Source organism: Lepus europaeus, chromosome 18 (assembly GCF_033115175.1).
Source record: "Lepus europaeus isolate LE1 chromosome 18, mLepTim1.pri, whole genome shotgun sequence".
Taxonomy (NCBI): Eukaryota; Metazoa; Chordata; class Mammalia; order Lagomorpha; family Leporidae; genus Lepus; species Lepus europaeus.
This window is the reverse complement of record NC_084844.1, coordinates 32,106,916-32,124,831: the sequence shown is the minus strand read 5'-3', so window position 1 is coordinate 32,124,831 and position 17,916 is coordinate 32,106,916. Positions and strand designations below refer to the sequence as shown.

Sequence of the window (17,916 nt, the reverse complement as noted above, 5' to 3'; positions counted from 1 at the left end):
TACACACAGAGAGAAAAAGAGAGGCAGAGAGAGAGAGAGACAGAGACAGAGAGAGGTCTTCCATCCGCTGGGTCACTCCCCAGATGGCCACAATGGCTGGAGCTGTGCTAATCCGAAGCCAGGAGCCAGGAGCTTCCTCTGGGTCTCCCATGCAGATGCAGGGGCCCAAGGACTTGGGCCATCTTTCGTTGCTCTCAGGCCATAGCAGAGAGCTGGATCAGAAGTGGGGCAGCCCAGACTTGAACCGACACCCATATGGGATGCTGGCACTACAGGTGGTGACTTTACCCACCAAACAGCGCTAGTACCAAACAGTGCCGAACCCCCCCCCCCCCAAACAGTGTTAATAACTGATGTTCCTACCTCCGAGAGACTGTTCTAGTAGAAGTTTTAAGGTAAACTGGCTGGGAACCTGCTTAGGATGCCTTAAATGCAAGCCCAGTTGTCTGTTACTGGGGCTGGAGGAACAGGTGCAGTGAGGAGGGAGTTGAAATAAAGGCTGGCTTCTACAGTTCGGTGTGGATGCTCTAATACCATTTGCTGGCTTCCAACATCCCCAAGGATAGGCAAATTAGGTGAAACGGTGGCGTGTTTCAAGTTCTTTCAGGGCACCTGCCTTTGTCCTATGTGGTGAGCTCCTGTGTGCGCATCGAGACTCGCCCTGGCTGATGTCTGTCTCGAGAGGCCTTCCGATGTCTCTGTTTCCTCCCCAGTGAATCACAACATCCTGCAGCCCAAGATGGCTCTGGTTGACCTTTTCCCGTGCCTCCTCCGAGACTGTTCTACATCGCTTGTGGTGGGGGAGTATTTGGATTTCACTCCTGGGTGCCTAGCACCAAGCACCGGATTGGCATTTGCTAAATGCTCATGATACTCACTAACATTTCCTTCCTTGCTTCTCTCTCCAGGGGAGAAGTTTTGTGAGCCATAACTTTGTTGTAGGACCTGGAGGTTATTTCAAAGAAATATTTTCTATTGCCTCACTTACACTCATTAAATTTCTCCCACTCTTCCTAAATTTTAGGGAGGAAATGGTTTGCCAAGTGCTGGGATGAACCATGGAAATTCTTTAAAAAGATGACATTCAAGCTTAAATTATGTCTTTTGTGATTGGATTCGTAAGTGCTTGTGTACCCTGGGACTACGCCTTCCTAGGAAACTTTCCATTCTGGCCCGTGTTCCTTTCAGGAATGTTCTGGTTGGGCAAATATAAATCATAGTAGCCTTATTGTGAGTCGTCTTTGTCGAATGTGGAACCCTTGATAAATGCACATGGCGACTCCAGCACCCTCAGCATCTCATGGGGACCAGCCCAGAGCCACTGTGATGTCAGCCCACGCAGCACCCGGCTGCTCCCTCTGGGGCAGAGCCCTCAGCGTCTGCAGAGCAGCTACGTTCCGAGCCAGCCTCCTGCCCCTGTGACCACCTTCCCCTCTCTGATGAGCACGGCAGCTCCTCCAAATGTCGATGGATCTTTAGTTCCATGCGAAAGCCGCAGGAAGGAATTGGCTTTCTTGGGAAAGTTCCTTCCTTAATAGATTAAGTGTCCGCTTGGTGATACTCAGCTTAGATCAGGTTCCGGTAGATATTTAATTTCATTATCACACCACTCCCAGGCCATAATAAGGGATTATTTCCCTAATTACCAGGAAGTTATTTACTGAAATCATTTCGGTTGGCATTGGACACGGAACAGAGATATTGGTTTTTGTTTTGCTTCAGTTTTTTTTTCCTCCCTTGAAGAAAGGAATCTAAAGGAATTAAGGCTTATTTTCCATTTGCCCCTCTTTCTAAGTCCAGGAACATTTGAGATTATCATCAATGCGGGGTCACTGCTGACCCAGCCAATGCAATTGTTGAATTTGTGGTTTGCCGCAGATTTACAGCCTGGCTTTTCATCTTTGACTAATGATGACTTCTAGGCCTTTGTGGCATATTCATTTTCCTAACATTTTAAATAAATAGTGAAATGTCATGGAAACCGGGGCTGGTTTCTTTCTTGTTCTCCGTGTGTGTCTGTTCTGCTTGTTTTTCTTCAGCGATGATTTCAGCTGCTGTTTAGCAGTGTGAAATATATATGACTTTTTGATGTTTTTTATGTGCGTTTGGCCTGAGCCGTTATAATGAACCGGCTGACACGGTCAAGGAACTTCCCGAGGGGGATTTGGGAAGATTAGGGAGAAGGGACCGGCACTTCAATGATCCGTTCGCTCAGCTGAACAGTTCCCAGTGAGTCTTACTGGAGTCCTACGGTGGGCCCACTGCTAAGCCACGTACTAGGGATACCTTGGTCACTGCCATCAAAAAACCCAACTGGACATTTGGCTTAGAGGGGCACTGGCTAAGTGAGTAAGGCTGCAAATGAGCACTGATCATGGAAGGTGCTGTACGCCAGTGGCGACATTCTGCCGTCTCTCCGGCGACCTCATTGGCAGGGCTTTAAGTGTTGAGAAGCTGTTGGTGTCACGGTAGCAGATAGACATTTTCTCAATTTCCAATTTCCCCCTGAAAGCTCAAATTTCATCATGTAGCAACAACTACTGTCAGTTTCTTTCTTTTTTTTCAAAGAAAGATTTATTTATTTATTTGAAAGGCAGAGTGAAAGAGAAAGAGTAAGAGACACAGAGAGAGAGCCAGGAGCCAGGAGCTCCATCTAGGTCTCCCTGATGGGTAGCAGGAGCCCAAGCGCTTGGGCCACCTTCTGCTGCCTTCCCAGGTGCATTAGCAGGGAGCTGGATCGGGAGTGGAGCAGCCGGGACTCCAGCTGGTATTCCAAGATGGGGTGCCGGCATCACGAGCGGCAGCTTACCCCACTGTGTCACAACGCCAGCCCCCACAATCATTTTCTTTGAGGTGACAGGGTCACTTGGCCCATTCGAGAGATGTCTGCCCAACCCACACAGCTCAGTCCTTGGCACCCGCAGAACACGGGTGCTCTTCCTTGCTCTCTGTCACACAAGAGCTGCCTGCAAACGCCCCAAGAGGTCGCTTGTTACCGCTTCTGCAGGGAAACCGAGCCATTTTCTGAATGCTTGCTCTTTACTTCCGTGACTCTGCGTGTGTGGTGGCGAGGGAGTCAGGGATGGCCAGAACAGACGGGTCCGGCTGCCCACCTCCCTGTGCAGGCGCCGGTCGTACCCACCGTTGCTTTGGCACATCAGTGCAAATGCCAGTGCAGCAGGAAGGCAAATCATGTCTGAGTATTATTCTAAAAATAATACTGCTCTACAAACACTTAGTGACCTCCCAGGCCCCCGTGGGGAGCACAGGCCACATATTGCGGAATGCTGCTCTGGGCTGTTATTCCAAGAGTCTTTTCTGCAGAAAGATGCTCAAAATGTCCTTGGAGCGTTTCTCTCTTATGTGAGTGATAACCAAATAGCAGCTCACACTGGCTGGATGCTAGCAGTGGTCTCCCAAGCTCCTTTAGCAGTGGAGTCCCGCTGGATTCCTGAAGGGGGGCTCACAAGAGGCTTGTTACAGAGGCACAGGCAGGATTTGGGTGAACCCAGAAATGCTAAAGGTGCCAGGCTAACCACCCCTAGGGCAGGAGGAATAAGGGAAGGGCATGGCTCCCGGAACAGCAAAGCTGGCACCCTAGGAGCCGTGGCCTTCAGGAACTGGGTATTCCAACCTGCTGGGACCCTCAGGACAGAACCAGGGGGAATAAATACCCTGGCCTCCACCTCCTCCTGGCCCCCAGTCCCTCCCGCACTGGAGGGGCTGGCGTTGTGGTGTAGTGGGTTAAGCTGCCACCTGTGAAGCCAGCATTCCATATGGGCACCAGTTCGTGTCCTGGCTGCTTCACTTCCAATCCAGCTCCCTGCTAATAGCCTTAGAAAAGCAGCAGAAGATGGCCCAAGTGTTTGTGCCCCTGTACCCTCATGGGAGGCCCAGATGAAGCTCCTGGCTCCTGGCTTTAGCCTGGCCCAGCCTTGGCTGTTGTGGCCATCTGGGGAATGAACCAGCAGATGGAAGATCTCTGTCTCGCTCTCCCCCATTTTCCCACTCTCCCTTTCTCCTTTTCTCCCCCTCTCTCTGTAATTCCTTCAATCTTAAAGAAACTGACAGGCAGCCACAGGAGAAGGGGCTCTGTGGTTACCATTCATCCAGGTCACAGGACCAGGAGAGAGAGGGAGAGGACGAGTCTGGAGGGACAACTGCAGGCTCCCTCTCGGGCACAGAGATTTAGTTGTCTCATCTCACGTAATGTCACTGACCTGGTGAAGTCAATGTCTGTGTTACACCCATCTTTCAGATGGACCTATTGAGGCAGGGGAGGGAAAGCCGCCTTGGCAGGATCAGGATTTGAAGGAGACTCAGGCCTCTTTGCTTCTACACCACACTTCCTGGCAAACAGGCAGGCGTGGAGAAGGTCAGGTGGGTGTCCGCTGGGCCACGTCCACGTAGTGGTTGAACAAGTGCAGCTGTGTGCTAGGGGCTTGTTCCTTGTTTATAGGGCTGCACGCTGCCCAAAGAGGCTCTGGCCAGGGCAGGGATTTAGTCCCAAATTCACCGCTGGGGACTCATCGTTGGTCCCACAAGGAGCCCTCTCTGTCTACCGTTCTCCCTGCCACCCCAGAGGCTCCTTGCTGGGACGTGGGGCGTATTTTGATGAGTTCCATGAAAGCAACGATGACCAAAACAAAGCCAAACTGCATGGGTTCTGGGGGGAAGAAAACCGTCTGCAGTGAAGTCGGGCACGTCATGCCTCATTCCTGGCGTGGTCTTTCAAAGGACCGTATGAATACAGAGTGCACAGTCCTGGAGAACATTCTGGAAACTCCACAACCTAAAGTTCCAAACTGTACTCTTTGTTAAAGCTTTATCCCTGCTGTGGGAGGTTTCCATGATTTAAGATTTTAATGATATTGATAGATGCCAAAATAATTTTAAAGAAAGATTTGTTGATTTATTTGACTGAGTTACAGAAGGAGAGAAAGAGAGAGAGAGAGAGAGAGAGAGAGAGAGAAAGAGAGAGATCTCCTATCTGTTGGTTCACTCCCCAGAAGGCCACAACAGGCTGGGCTGGGCAAGGCCAAAGCCAGGAGCTTCTTCCAGGTCTCTCATGTGAGTGCAGGGTCCCAAGCACTTGGGACATCTTCTACTGCTTTGCCTGGCACATTAACAGGGAGCTGGATCAGAAGCAGTGTAGCCAAGACTCACCCATATGGGATGCCGGCACTGTAGGCAGAGGCTTAACTCACTGCACCACAATACTTACTCTCCCCAGAAATTTTTGAAGCCATTTTCATTTTTCTTGTGTGAAACCCACCCTGGAAAAAACCTGAATGGAAATCTCATCAGAGATGAGATGAGATAAGCATGTGAAAAGACTCTCAGTGTCATTTGTCATTGGGAGGGAGAAGCAGGATTAAAACCTGTGAGGGTGACCAAAATCCAGAGCAGTGACAGCGAGAAGTGCTGGTGAGGATGTAGAGCCACAGGAAGGCTCGTTCGTAGCTGCTGGGAATGCAAACTGCGGCTGCTTTGAGAGCCAGTTTGGCAGCTTCTTACAAAGCCAGGCATCCTCCTGCCACGAGATTTACCAATCTCACTCTTTGGTATCAACATATGTCCATGCAAAAACCTGCACACGGATGTATAACACAGCTCTATTCATAATTGCAAACACTTGGAAGCAACAGAGATATCCTTTAGGAGTTAAAACAGATAAATAAGCTTGGTGCTTGCAGACAATGGGGTATTTGTTATGCAGCACTAAAAGGCAATGAGCATTCAAGCCAAGAAAAGACATGGAGGAAATGTAAATGCATGTTTTTATTTGAAAGATTTATTTATTTGGAAGACTTACACGGATGGAGAAGGAGAGGCAGAGACAGAGAGAGAGAGAGGTCTTCCATCTGCTGCTTCACTCCCCAATTGACCACAATGTCCGGAACTGGGCCTATCTGGGTCTCTCATGTGGGTGCAGGGGCCCAAGGACTTGGGCCATCTTCTACTGCTTTCCTAGGCCATAGCAGAGAGCTGGATCGGAAGTGGAGTAGCCGGGACTCAAACCGGAGCCCATGTGGGATGCCAGCACTGCAGGCAGCGGCTTCACCTGCTATGCCACAGCACCAGCCCCCGTAAATGCATATTACTAAGTGTGTGAAGCCAATCTGAAAAGGCTGCATACTGTACCATTCCAACTATAGGATATTCTGGAAAAGGAAGAATGCTAGGGACAGCCAAAAGTAGTGGCAAGGTGTTAGGCCAATGAAGAGACAGAACAAAGTGGAATTTAGGGCAGCACAATCCAGGCTGTGTGATGCTGACCTGGCAGATGCAGGTCCACCTGTTTTTGGCCAAAGCCATGGGATGTACACCACCATGAGAGAGCACGCATGTCTGCTGTCGCCTTTGGGTGACACTGATGTGTCAGCGGAGGCTCATCAGTTGCAACAGATGAGCCGCGCTGGTGGGGGATGTTGATGGAAGGCAGGCTGTGGGTGTGTGGTGCGGGAAGCGGCTATATGAGAACTGCCTGTACTTCTGCTCAGTTTTGCTGGGAACCTCAAAGTGCTCTAAAAAAATATGGTCTATTAAAACAAAGCAAACTGAAAACCCCATGAGAGGAAGGAGAAGAGTCGAGTGGAGGATGAGGCAGGGAGGTGGGGCAGAGACCGTGGCAGGGCTGGGGGAAGAAGGGTTCAGGGGCATCCATGGTGAGGGTAGGGGTAGGGAAGGGGCGCACGTGGAAGCTTCTGGCTTCGCTAGCTCTGTAATGCCGTGGGTGGCTGTGTGATGAACCACCCCAGGCAGTCTGGGTTGAGCTCATGGGGCAGATATTGCACCAACAGACAGAGAAACGAGGTGGAGAGAGAAGGAAGAGACTTCCGTCACTGATGAAGACAAGAGAGCTGGTGCATTATTTTATTTACGAAGCGTTTTGTAGATTAATCATTCTGTTGTATGCATCATTTAAAAATATTTATTTATTGGGGGTGGGTTCTATTTGTTGGTTCATTCCCTAAATGCCTGCAATGCTCAGGGCAGGCTGGCCGTTGAAGCTGGGTCTCCCACGTGGGTGGCAGGAGCCCAGTCACTTGAGCCCTCACTGCTACTTCCCAGGATGCACGCGAGCAGGAAGCTGGAGTCAGGAGCCGGAGCCAGAACTGAACCCAGATTCTCCCATTTCGGATGCAGATGTCTCAGCTGCTAAGCTAAACGCCCCTGCTCGTGCATGACTCGTTGTGGTGACCCAGTGCGTGATGGTATACAGAAATTTCGCAGCCTCGGCACCACGTTTGGAGAAGGCCTGTCTGCAGGCTGCAGGTGGCGTCCGTGGGGGTTGAGGGCAGGCTGTGAACAAGTGGAACTCTCTGTGCCCTTCTTTTGGCAGCAGTGCAGCGTCACCTCTCATCCTGGCTGACGCTGGCTCTCTCCACCAGCCCCAGTCCTCCCTCCACCCTGCTCTGGGCACCTGGAGGCTGACTCTGGGGACCACACAGCTTACCTGTTCTCTAGCTATCTGATCGGCTGGCCTCAGCCTGGGCTCCCTGGAGATTGAGGGCCTGGATTCCAGTCCTGGCTCCACTTGGGACCCCAGCGTCCTTCTGATGGGCACCCTGGAGAGCAGAGGATGATGGCTCCCAACTTCGGCCTGGCCCAGCTTTGAAGAGTGAACCAGCAGATGGAAGATCTCTCTGTCTCTCTGCTTTGAAAAAACAAACAAAAATGGCAGAAGTGGAGGGGAGAACATTTGAGAACTCTTCAGGAGATGGACTCAAGTCCTGGTGCTCAGTCTTATGATGAGTTTGAGGGTGAGGAAGACGGTGAGACTCTGTGTGCAGAGCTGAGTGCCTGAGGAGGTGCAGGTGCAGGGGAGAGGCAGGCAGGGCAGGGCCAGGGTCTGCGTCTTGTTAGGGAGATGCAGGTGCAGGGGAGAGGCGGGCAGGGCAGGGCCAGGGTCCGCATCCTGTTAAGGAGGTGTCGCCATACAGGGCTGTTTCATGTCTTTCTTTCACAGAGATGGAGTATACAGCGCGCGGGTCTTTGTGTCTGATTTGCTTCCCTGGGAGTCATGATTTCAAGGTTGTCTGGGAGGTGGCACCACGTGCCAGGATTTTACTCTCGCCTCGTCCTCCGCGGTGTGCAGGCACCATGCTTTCCTTCTCCATCCCTCTGTTAGTGGACCTTCGGGTTGTTTCTGTGTTTCTTTTTTTTTTTTTTGACAGGCAGAGTGGATAGTGAGAAAGAGAGACAGAGAGAAAGGTCTTCCTTTTTGCCGTTGGTTCACCCTCCAATGGCCGCTGTGGCCGGTGCATCTCGCTGATCCGAGGCCAGGAGCCAGGTGCTTCTCCTGGTCTCCCATGCGGGTGTAGGGCCCAAGCACTTGGGCCATCCTCCACTGCCTTCCCGGGCCATAGCAGAGAACTGGCCTGGAAGAGGGGCAACCGGGATAGAATCCGGCGCCCCAACCAGGACTAGAACCTGGTGTGCCGGCGCCACAAGGCGGAGGATCAGCCTGTTAAGCCACGGCGCTGGCCCGTTTCTGTGTTTCACTGACGAGAGGAGTGCTGCTGGGAGCATCCGGGTTCTCGCTTGTGCGTGGATGTCCATTCTCGCTTCTCTCGGGTGTGCAGCCCAGAGTTCACTTGCCAGGCGTCCAAGTGCTAACTCCATGTTTAACATGTTGAGGAATGGCTGGCCAGAATGTTTTTACAAACTTTTCTCTATAACTACTAATGTTTTTGAAGATTTATTTATTTGAAAGGCAGAGTTAGAGAGAGAGAGAGAGAGAGAGAGAGAGAGAGAGAGATCTTCCACCTGCTGATTCAATCCCCAGAGAGATGCAACAGCCTGCACAGGGCCATGCCGAAGCCAGGAGCTTCATCCGGGTCTCCCATGTGGGTGCAGAGGCCCAAATACTTGGGCCATTTTCTACTGCTTTTCCCGGGCCATTAGAGAGAGCTGGATCAGAAGTGGAGCAGCTGGGACTCAAACTGATATGGGATGCTGGCATTACAGGTGATGCCTCTACCCACTATGCTGTAGTGCTGGCCCTCTACTAATTTTTTTTGTTTTGTTTTAAAGTCATCTTGTTTGGACTTAGTGTAGCCACTCTAGCTTTCTTCTGATTACCCCTTGCCTTTTAAAAAAGATGTTTTTGGGGCCACCACTGTGGTAGAGTAGGTTAATTCTCTGCCTGTGGCACTGGCATTCCATATGGGCGCCAGTTTGAATCCTGGCTGCTTCTCTTTCAATCCAGCTCTCTGTTATGGTCTGGGAAAGCAGTAGAAGGTGGCCCAAGTTCTTGGGCCCCTGCACCAGCATGGGAAACCAGGAAAAAGCTCCTGGCTTCTGACTTCAGATCAGCGCATCGTTGCAGCCATCTGGGGTGAAACCATGGGCCTGGTTGGCCTTTCCCACAGAGGTGTGGGCGTGACTGTTGGCTTTTCCTCCCCGTCTCTGCTCCTGCACTGCCTCCTGCTGGCTGCGCCCTGTCCGAGGCAGCAGAGCCACAGCACGCACATGCGCTGCCCAGCTGTCCCTGGCGAGAGCCCCCTGTTCGTGTTCATTCAATGTGGGTCTGTTTCCACAGGAGTACATGCTGCACCTGCTGGCCCTGGAGCATCGTGCTGAAGAGCAGTTCCTGGAGCACTGGCTGAACCCACACTGTAAGCCCCACTGTGACAGGAATCGGGTCCACCCCGTGTAGGGGGCTCGGGCCCAGCCTGGTACGTCCCTGTGTCCCGGGGGCCTTCTGTCGGAGGGAGATTGCTGAGGGTGGCATGTGCACGGGCTGGGAGACCTGCCAGAACACGGTGTCAGGGAGACCAGCCGGCTGGCTGCTTGTGGGCTGGGGTGTCGAGAGTGATGCAGGGGAGACGGGCAGGAGCCAGGTTAAGAGGAGCTCCGAGGGCTCATCGGGGAGACTGCGGAGTCACTAGGACGTGACTCCTTTGCCCTCCAGCAGAGATCATTCTGGAATCTGTCCTGCCTGGAGAAGGGTGGCCTGCTGAGGCATGGGTCTCTCCCCAGGTGGGGTCAGCACCTGTGGGCTCGATCTTGACATTCACTGTGATCATCACAGCATCACCAGGATTGGCAGCTTCTCTCCTGCGTCTCGCTCCTGCTCCTCACTGCCTTCCCACAGCTCTCCCACTGGCAGTCTGCCCGCCCTCTCCCCGCCATCGCTCTCCCCCTGGGCCTTCTCCCCCAGCCCACCTGCCAGGGCCTGCCCAGCGTTCCCAGCATTCCCAGCATACCCCACACACCCCAGCTCCGCACCTCTGTTCCTAGATGGGCTGCTTGCTTCTTCCTGTCCGTCCTCATCTCCTTTCCAGCTTCCTAAATCTTTTTTTTTTTCCAAAGATTTATTTTATTTATTTTAAAGACAGAGTTACAGAGAGGGAGAGACAGAGAGAGAGGTCTTCCATCCACTGGTTCACTCCCCAGATGGCCGCAACAGCCGGAGCTGCGCCGATCTGAAATTAGGAGCCAGGAGCTTCTTCCAGGTCTTGCACATGGGTGCAGGGACCCAAAGACTTGGACCATCTTCTACTGCTTTCCCAGGCCATAGCAGAGAGCTGGATCAGAAGAGGAGCAGCCGGGACTAGAACCAGCGCCCATATGGAGTTCCGGCGCTTCAGGCCAGGGCTTTAACCTGCTGCGCCACAGTGCCGGCCCCAGCTTCCTAAATCTTATTACTTAAGGTAGCAAAAATACTTCAGAGGTCAAAGCCAGCGAAGTTCATTCTTCCTCTGTAGAGCAGGACCGAGCAGGACAGGATGATCGTCCGTGGTTAAGAGAAATCTCACATTGTTGTTTGTTTTCTGCTACTGTGAATGGGCACAGGGACCCGCCCTTTAGCTTATCACTGTAATTTTCAGGGGGCCATCACATAAACCCTCTCGCTGAACCCTCCTCATGTCCTGGTGTCATTGGAAGGCGTGCATTTTAACTCTGGTGAGGAGCTGACTGAGCCCCACGGAGCCACTAACTCATGCTGGGTATCAGTCCCTGCCCTCTCCACATCCCGCCCCTTCTCTCTGACTGACGGCCTGATCCTAGGTGTGGAATGGAATCCCCGTGAGCAGCTGTCACACACAGGGTGCTGCTCAGCTGCAGGGAGGGCTGGCAGCCGGGCTGACGTCCCCCTTCCACTCTGTTCTGGCTCCGTTTCCTGATCCCCAGGCTGCTGCCTGCCCTGCACCCAGGGCGTGTCCCTTCCAGCACTGGAAACCATCATACATCTTCTTCCAGAAGACGGAACCGTGCAGGGATTACACGCTCAGACTCTGGAACTGGCCAGAGCTGAGTTTGACTTCCTGGGTCCCAACCCTGTGGCCTTCAGCAAGTAGCCTGACCTCTCTGGCTCCCCATTTCTATGTGGGTAAATTGGAGTGATGGCAATGGCTATGGAGGGGTAGGCATTTGGCCTAATGGTTGAGGTGCCTGTTGGGACACTGTGTCCTGTGTGGGAGTGCCAGCATCCGAGTCCTGGCTCGATTCCCAATTCTACCTTCCAGTTCCTGTGTACTCTGGGAGGCAGCAGGTGTTCGCTCAAGTACCTGGGTCCCTGCCATGCATGTGGGAGATCCAGGTTGAGTTCCAGCTCCTGTGTTTGGCCTGACACAGCCCCTGCTGTTGTGGGCATTTGGGGAGTGAACCAATGGAAAGATCTCTCTCTGTCTCCTTGTCTCTCAAATTAACAACAAAAAAATTATGTCCATGGAGGATGAGGCCTAATGAGTACCTCTATAAATGGGAGGGCTTTCCTCCAGGCAGGAAAAAGCAGTGTTGGTGAGGCAGGGATCCGTGGAGGCCTCTGGCTAGGAAGGTCCCCCTTGCACAGTGCCCAGGAAGCAGTAGCTGGTGGGCTGCGTCCACCTGGAACTTGGGGTCAGAGAGCCTTCGGGTACTGACTCCCCCATTCACTGGCTGAACCACCTTGGGAAAAATGTCTCAGCTTCCTTATCTGCAAAATGAGGGTAGTAATGCCATCGCTGTCCTGGAGATGGAAGAGGTCAGTGCGTGGAAAATAGCGTTGCCTGGCATAGACACAGGAATTGCTCAGGAAGGGACAGGTGGATGGCTGTTTCCTTCGCCTTAGCCTCCTCCTCCTCTCCTGTCTTCTTCCTTTTTTTATCAACATCATCATCACTATCATCGCCATCATCACTTTATCATCATCCTTATCATTGCCGCCATCATTCCCATGCCCACTCTCATCCACCTATCATCGCCCCTCCACCACCACCACCGCTGTTGTCATTACCATTACCATCATCACTATCCCCCCCATCATCATCACCACCCCATCATCATTACCACCACCTCTACCTTCCCTGTCAACAGGACCATCATCACCATCCCCACCAAGATCATCACTTCCACCACCACCACTGTTGTCATTACCATCATCACTATCATCACCCCCATGTCATCACCATCAACCCCCCCCCCTCCGCATAATCACCTTAACATTTTTTTCTTGTTCTTTTCCAGCAAGCATCATGATAGGCAATGGCCTGGACAATGCCAAAACAGGATAAACTTCTCCTTTCATTTGTTTGCAAACTGTGGAGATGGATTTCTGCAGACCTTGTGAACTGTTGGGTGTGCCAAAGCTTGCCTTGGGGATGGCAAATATATATGCCGCTTCAATAGACTAACCTGCATGAATCTTTGCAATTAATAGCTTTAAGTGTGGCTCCCATTGCCCTCAAACATCTCCTGCTGACTCATCAGGCTGGGCAGACAGATTCTTCCCTGGGACTGACAGAGCTGGAATCTCTGGACCGGGAGCCAGGGCAGCTGCCTGGCCATGACTTCCCTGCAATGAGGCACATCACGTGGGGCCATTGAGTTTATGGTCAAGTATTTTTCTCTTTCTGTCTCTGTCCTAATAAATGCTGATGTCAAACCTGCTTTCTGTGGTGTCTTCTTTCATCCCCCTGCAAGAAGAGATGCCAAGATTTCCTTCCCTTATTTATCTTTGTAAATCCAGCTTCCTAAATCTTACTTTTCTTTGAATACACAAATGGAAGAAAACACCAGCACCCAGCTCCTTTGTGCAAAGGCCACCTCTGAAGATAGGGTTATAACTCAATGCCACTGGCAAAGGCAACATTTTTTGCACAACTCTTATATCCAACCACCCATAGGCAGGGATTGGACAGTCAGGGACCAACACAAGCAGAAGTTCAGAGAGCAAGGGGAGGTGGGCAGCATGGCTTGAGGGAAAGGAGAATTTGGAATCCTCAAGATAAGGTAAGGGGAGGGATGCCTATGCACCCGGGCCACAGAACAGGGCCTGTGCCAAGGGAGGCTGGGTAGGCTTGTGTAGGGAGAGAGGTCCTGAGCCTCTTAGCAAGGATGATACCAAGATTCACTTTATGCTTACCACAGGGTGAGCCCTGCGTAGGTTTTCTACGTACACTCCCTCTGAACCATCACACCTACCCCATGCAGTAGATTTGGTTGTTGTCCCCAGACCATAGATGAAGAAGCTGGGGCTTGCTGAATTTAGGGAGTCCATCAGTTTTTTAAAAATATTTATTTTTATTAATTGCAATACAGAGTTACAGAGAGAGGTAGAGACAGAGAGAGAGGTCTTCCATCCGCTGGTTCACTCCCCAGATGGCTGCAACGGCCAGAGCTTTGCCAATCTGAAGCCAGGAGTCAGGAGCTTCTTCCAGGTCTCCCATGTGGGTGCAGGGGCCCAAGGACCTGGGCCATCTTTCACTGCTTTCTCAGGCCATAGCAGAGAGCTGGATCGAAAGAGGAGCAGCCGGAACTAGAACCAGTGCCCATATGGGATGCCTGCGCTTCAGGCCAGGGCTTTAACCCACTGCGCCACAGCGCCAGCCCCAAGTCCATCAGTTTTCTATAACAAATCACTTAGAATACAAACTGACCATCTTACCTCCCTCACGTCAGAAGTGCCACACAAGTCCCGTTGGGTTGAAGTCAGGGTGTCAGCAGGGCTGCTTTCTCTGGATGCTCTGGGACAAACCTGTCTCCTGCCTCCCAGCTTCCGGAGGCCGATGCCTTGCTCAGCCTCCTGTGACTTGCATTTGCCTCCCAGCACATCATCCGCACTTTCCCTTCTGCCCCGTCTTCCACTCCAGAGGACTGTGTGGTTACCCTGGGCCCATTCAGGCTCCTCTCCCCATGATTGGCACTCTCAACCCACCTGCATCCTTAACTCCCCATTGCCACGTACGGTAAGGTATTCACAGGCTCCAGGAATCAGGACATGGACATCTCTGGAGAGGTCATTATTCTGCCTGCCACAGGTGGAACCACAAGCTCAAGTTCACACAGCTGTTAGGCAGAGGAGCTAGAATTTGACCCTAGGAAGGCCCTCACTACTCTGGGTCCCTAACGCTGCACCTATGTCCTAACCCAGAGCCTCTTCTTCCTGGAGTTGTGTAGTTATTTATGAGAGAGAGAGAGGGAAAAGAGAGAGAGAAGAGAGGAGAGAAGAGAGAGAGAGGCATCTTCCATCCACTGGTTCACTCCTTCAATACTGCAATGGCTGGGGCTGGGCCAAGCCTGAAGCTGGGTCCAGGAGCACAATTCAGGAATCTCAAATGGGTGGCAGGGATCCAATTACGTGAGCCATCATCTGGCTTCCCAGGGTCCACATTGGCAGGAAGCTGGACGCAGGAGCTGGGGCCAGGAGCCCATCTCCAGTACTCCAGTGTGGGATGTGGGCATATTAATGGCTGGGCTAAATGCCTGCTCCAACCCCTGAGTGGTTTTTAAACGTTTTGAAATTGTATTTTTAAAATATTTGTCTGAGAGAGAGAGAGAGAGACAGACAGACAGACAGGCATCTTCCATCTGCTGATTCACTCCCCCAAATACCTATGACAGCTGGAGCTGGGCCGGGCTGGGCCAGGAGTCAGGAGCTCAAGTCAGGTTTTGCACGTGAGTGCCAGGGACTCAGGCACTTGAGCCATCACTGCTGCCCCCAGGGTGTGCATTAGTAATGAGATGGAATCAGGAGCTGAGCCGGGACTCAAGCCCGGGCACTCCGATACGAGATGTGGGCATCTCAAGCCATGTTGTAACTGCTGCACCAAACACCTGTCCCTGGAGTGGTTTTTTTTTTTTTTTTAAAGATTTCTTTATTATTTATTTGAAAGGTAGAGTTAGAGAGAGGGAGAGAGAGAGAGAGAAAGGTATCTTTTACCCATTGATTCACTCCCCAAATGGCTGCAATGGCCAGGAGCCAGGAGCTTCCTCCAGGTCTCCCACATGGGTGCAGGGGACCAAGCACTTGGGGCATCTTCCACTGCTTTCCCAGGTGCACTAGCAGGGAGCTGGATCAGAAGTGGAGCATCCAGGACTCGAACCAGCGCCCATGTGGGATGCCGTTGCTGCAGGCAGTGGGTTAACCTGCCATGCCACAGCGCTGGCCTGCCTTGAGTGGTTTTTTTAAAACTGAGCTCCTTGACCTGGAAGAAGCTCCTGACTCCTGGCTTCGGATCGGCGCAGCTCCAGATGTTGCGGTCATCTGGGGAGTGAACCTGAGGATGGAAGACCTCTCTCTCTCTCTCTGTCTCTACCTCTCTCTGTAACTCTGTCTTTCAAATAAGTAAAATAAATATTTTTAAACTGAGTTCCTTGAGATCTGGGGATGTGTTTATCTTGGGAGGGACACAACAGCACCCTACACCTAGGGGAGGCATCGGTTGGGTGCCAGGCACTGACATTTAATGTGGGGGCTGGGTCTGGCCTGGGGTGTGTGCAGAAGTGGTGGGCAGAACGCTCCCTTTTAGGCCGCGTCCCCAGTTGCCTCTCAGGGTGCTCTCTAAGGAGGAGGAGCTCAGGGGCAGTCCTTGTGGTGCAGCAGGTGAAGCCGCCACTGGTGGCACCAGCATCCCGTATCAGAGCAGCTGTTTGAGTTCTGGCTGCTCTGCCTCCGATCCAGCTCCCCGTTAATGCACCTGGGAAAGTAGCAGAAGATGGTGCCAGGGCTTGGACTCCTGCACCCACATGGGAGACCCGGATGGTGTTTTCAGCTCCTGACTTCAGTCTGGCCCAGCCCTGGCCATTGTGGCCATCTGGGGGGTGAACCAGCGGGTGGAAGACCTCTGTCTCTGTCTCTCCCTCTCTGTCACTCTGCCTTTCCAATAAATAAATCCTAAAACAGGAGTAGGAGGTGAATATGTGCACGTGGAGACGGGATGCACAGGTCCCAGCAGAGAGGAGAGTGGCAGAATTCAGCATGAAGCAGAGGCACAGGCTTGCATCCGGGCAGAGGCAGGAGGGCTTCCTGGAGGTGCTAGGGAGCCCACGGTGACTCTCGCACCAGGGGCCCCAGCTCCGCACGGGGAGCACAGAGGCTTCTGCCCGAGTCACGGACAGCCTGGTTCTCAGCCTCCTGCCCCTGGACACACAGAGCGTCTGCTTATCCACAACAGAGGGAGGGGCCCATGGTGGGTTCCCTGCAGCTTCACCTGCCAACCCTCACCCCAAAAACTTCACAGTTGGCAGTGGAGCCAGAGTGACAGCGTCAGAGGACTGTCTTCACAACGACACAGAACAGAATTCAGAATCCAGGCTCCGAGTCAGTCCAGTGTGTTCACACCTTGGGTGGGCCCTTGATGAACCTCTTGGGGCCTCAGTCTCCCTATCTATAAAATGGGAGTAATTATAGTACTTTAGTTCAAAATGCATTGTGATGATTACTTTACTGAATAGTCACTAGCTATTAGTGTGTTGTTTTTATTTTTATTTATTTTTAAAGATTTATTTATTTAATTGAAAGTCAGAGTTACACACAGAGAGAAGGAGAGGCAGAGAGAGAGAGAGAGAGGTCGGTCTTCCATCTGCTGGTTCACTCCCCATATGGCCACAATGGCCACAGCTGGGCCAGACTAAAGCCAGGAGCCAGGAGCTTCTTCTGGGTCTCCCACATGGGTGCAGCGGCCCAAGGACTTGGGCCATCTTCTACTGCTTTCCCAGGCCATAGCAGAGAGCTGGATTGGAAGAGGAGCAGCTGGGACTCGAACCAGCGCCCATATGGGATGCTGGCACTGCAGGCAGCGGCTTTACCCTCTATGCCACAGCGCTGGCCCCTGTTTTTATTTTAAAAACTTAGCAAGTGACTGAGATCCTGCCTGTTGGTTCACTCCCCAAATGTCCACAACAGCCAGAGCTGGGCCAAGCTGAAGCTGGGAACCAGGAACTGAATCCTGATCTTCCTTGTGGGTGGCAGGGACCCAACTTTTACGTGAGCCATCACCTCTGCCTCCCGTGGTGCACATTGGCAGGAAGCTGGATCAGAAATGGATTAGCCTGGGAGGTTTGAACCAGCCACTCTGATACGAGATGCAGGGCCCCAAGCGGTGGCTTCACTGTTGTGGGTGTGGTGTGTCACGCCTCGATCATGCCAGGCACCTGGGTAGCATTCCGTGAATAGCTATTTGTTGAGTGGTGACGGCTCGTCCTGCGCTGCAGCGCCCATCCTGGCCTTGAACTGCAAACACAGCCCTCTGATGAGTTAGGAGAAGCACCTGAGGTCTTCCTCTGCCGGGAGCCTGGGGATGACGTCAGCAGGGAGTGCCACGGAAGCCGAGGCAGGAAGGGTCAGCCGCTGCCCGCCAGCTGGAAAGGGGCAAGAAAGCTTCTCCAGGTCCAGGGACAAGCTCTGTGCAAGGTACCTGCTTCTACATACCTAGACTTGGTTCCCCACCTCTCCCTGCAGCTCTCCATCAAGAGCGGGGCCCCGTGGCTGGGATGCCGGCCCTGGAGCAGGCGCACGGCGCCTTTGTTCTCTGGCTTTGTTATTCCCGGTGTGGCAGGCCCTGTGCTAGGCCCTGGGGACCCAATCCCGACCTCATGAGGCTTCCCCTCACACAGGAGCCAGCAGTGGAGGACAACGTCGTATGAGGCCCGCTGCCAAGATGTGCAGGAGCGTGGGGCATTTCAGGTCCCCAGCCTCATCAGGGA

At 52.6% G+C, this 17,916-nt stretch overlaps 1 protein-coding gene across 4 annotated transcripts in view; it reads left to right on the top strand.

Annotated features, from left to right (window-relative positions):
- C18H17orf67 (chromosome 18 C17orf67 homolog) overlaps nt 1–12,874 on the top strand; it is a 29,199-nt gene extending 16,325 nt beyond the window's left edge. For 2 of the 4 annotated variants that reach the window (XM_062216414.1, XM_062216417.1), the window contains 2 exons: nt 9,548–9,623; nt 12,650–12,874. In XM_062216414.1, coding sequence (XP_062072398.1) covers nt 9,548–9,623; nt 12,650–12,816 — 243 coding nt within the window. In that variant the 3' untranslated portion in view covers nt 12,817–12,874. Of the gene's footprint in view, nt 1–9,547; nt 9,684–12,456 lie in introns of all 4 variants that reach the window. The other 2 variants (XM_062216415.1, XM_062216416.1) reach the window with 2 other exon arrangements.
- Nucleotides 12,875–17,916: the final 5,042 nt, after the last annotated feature.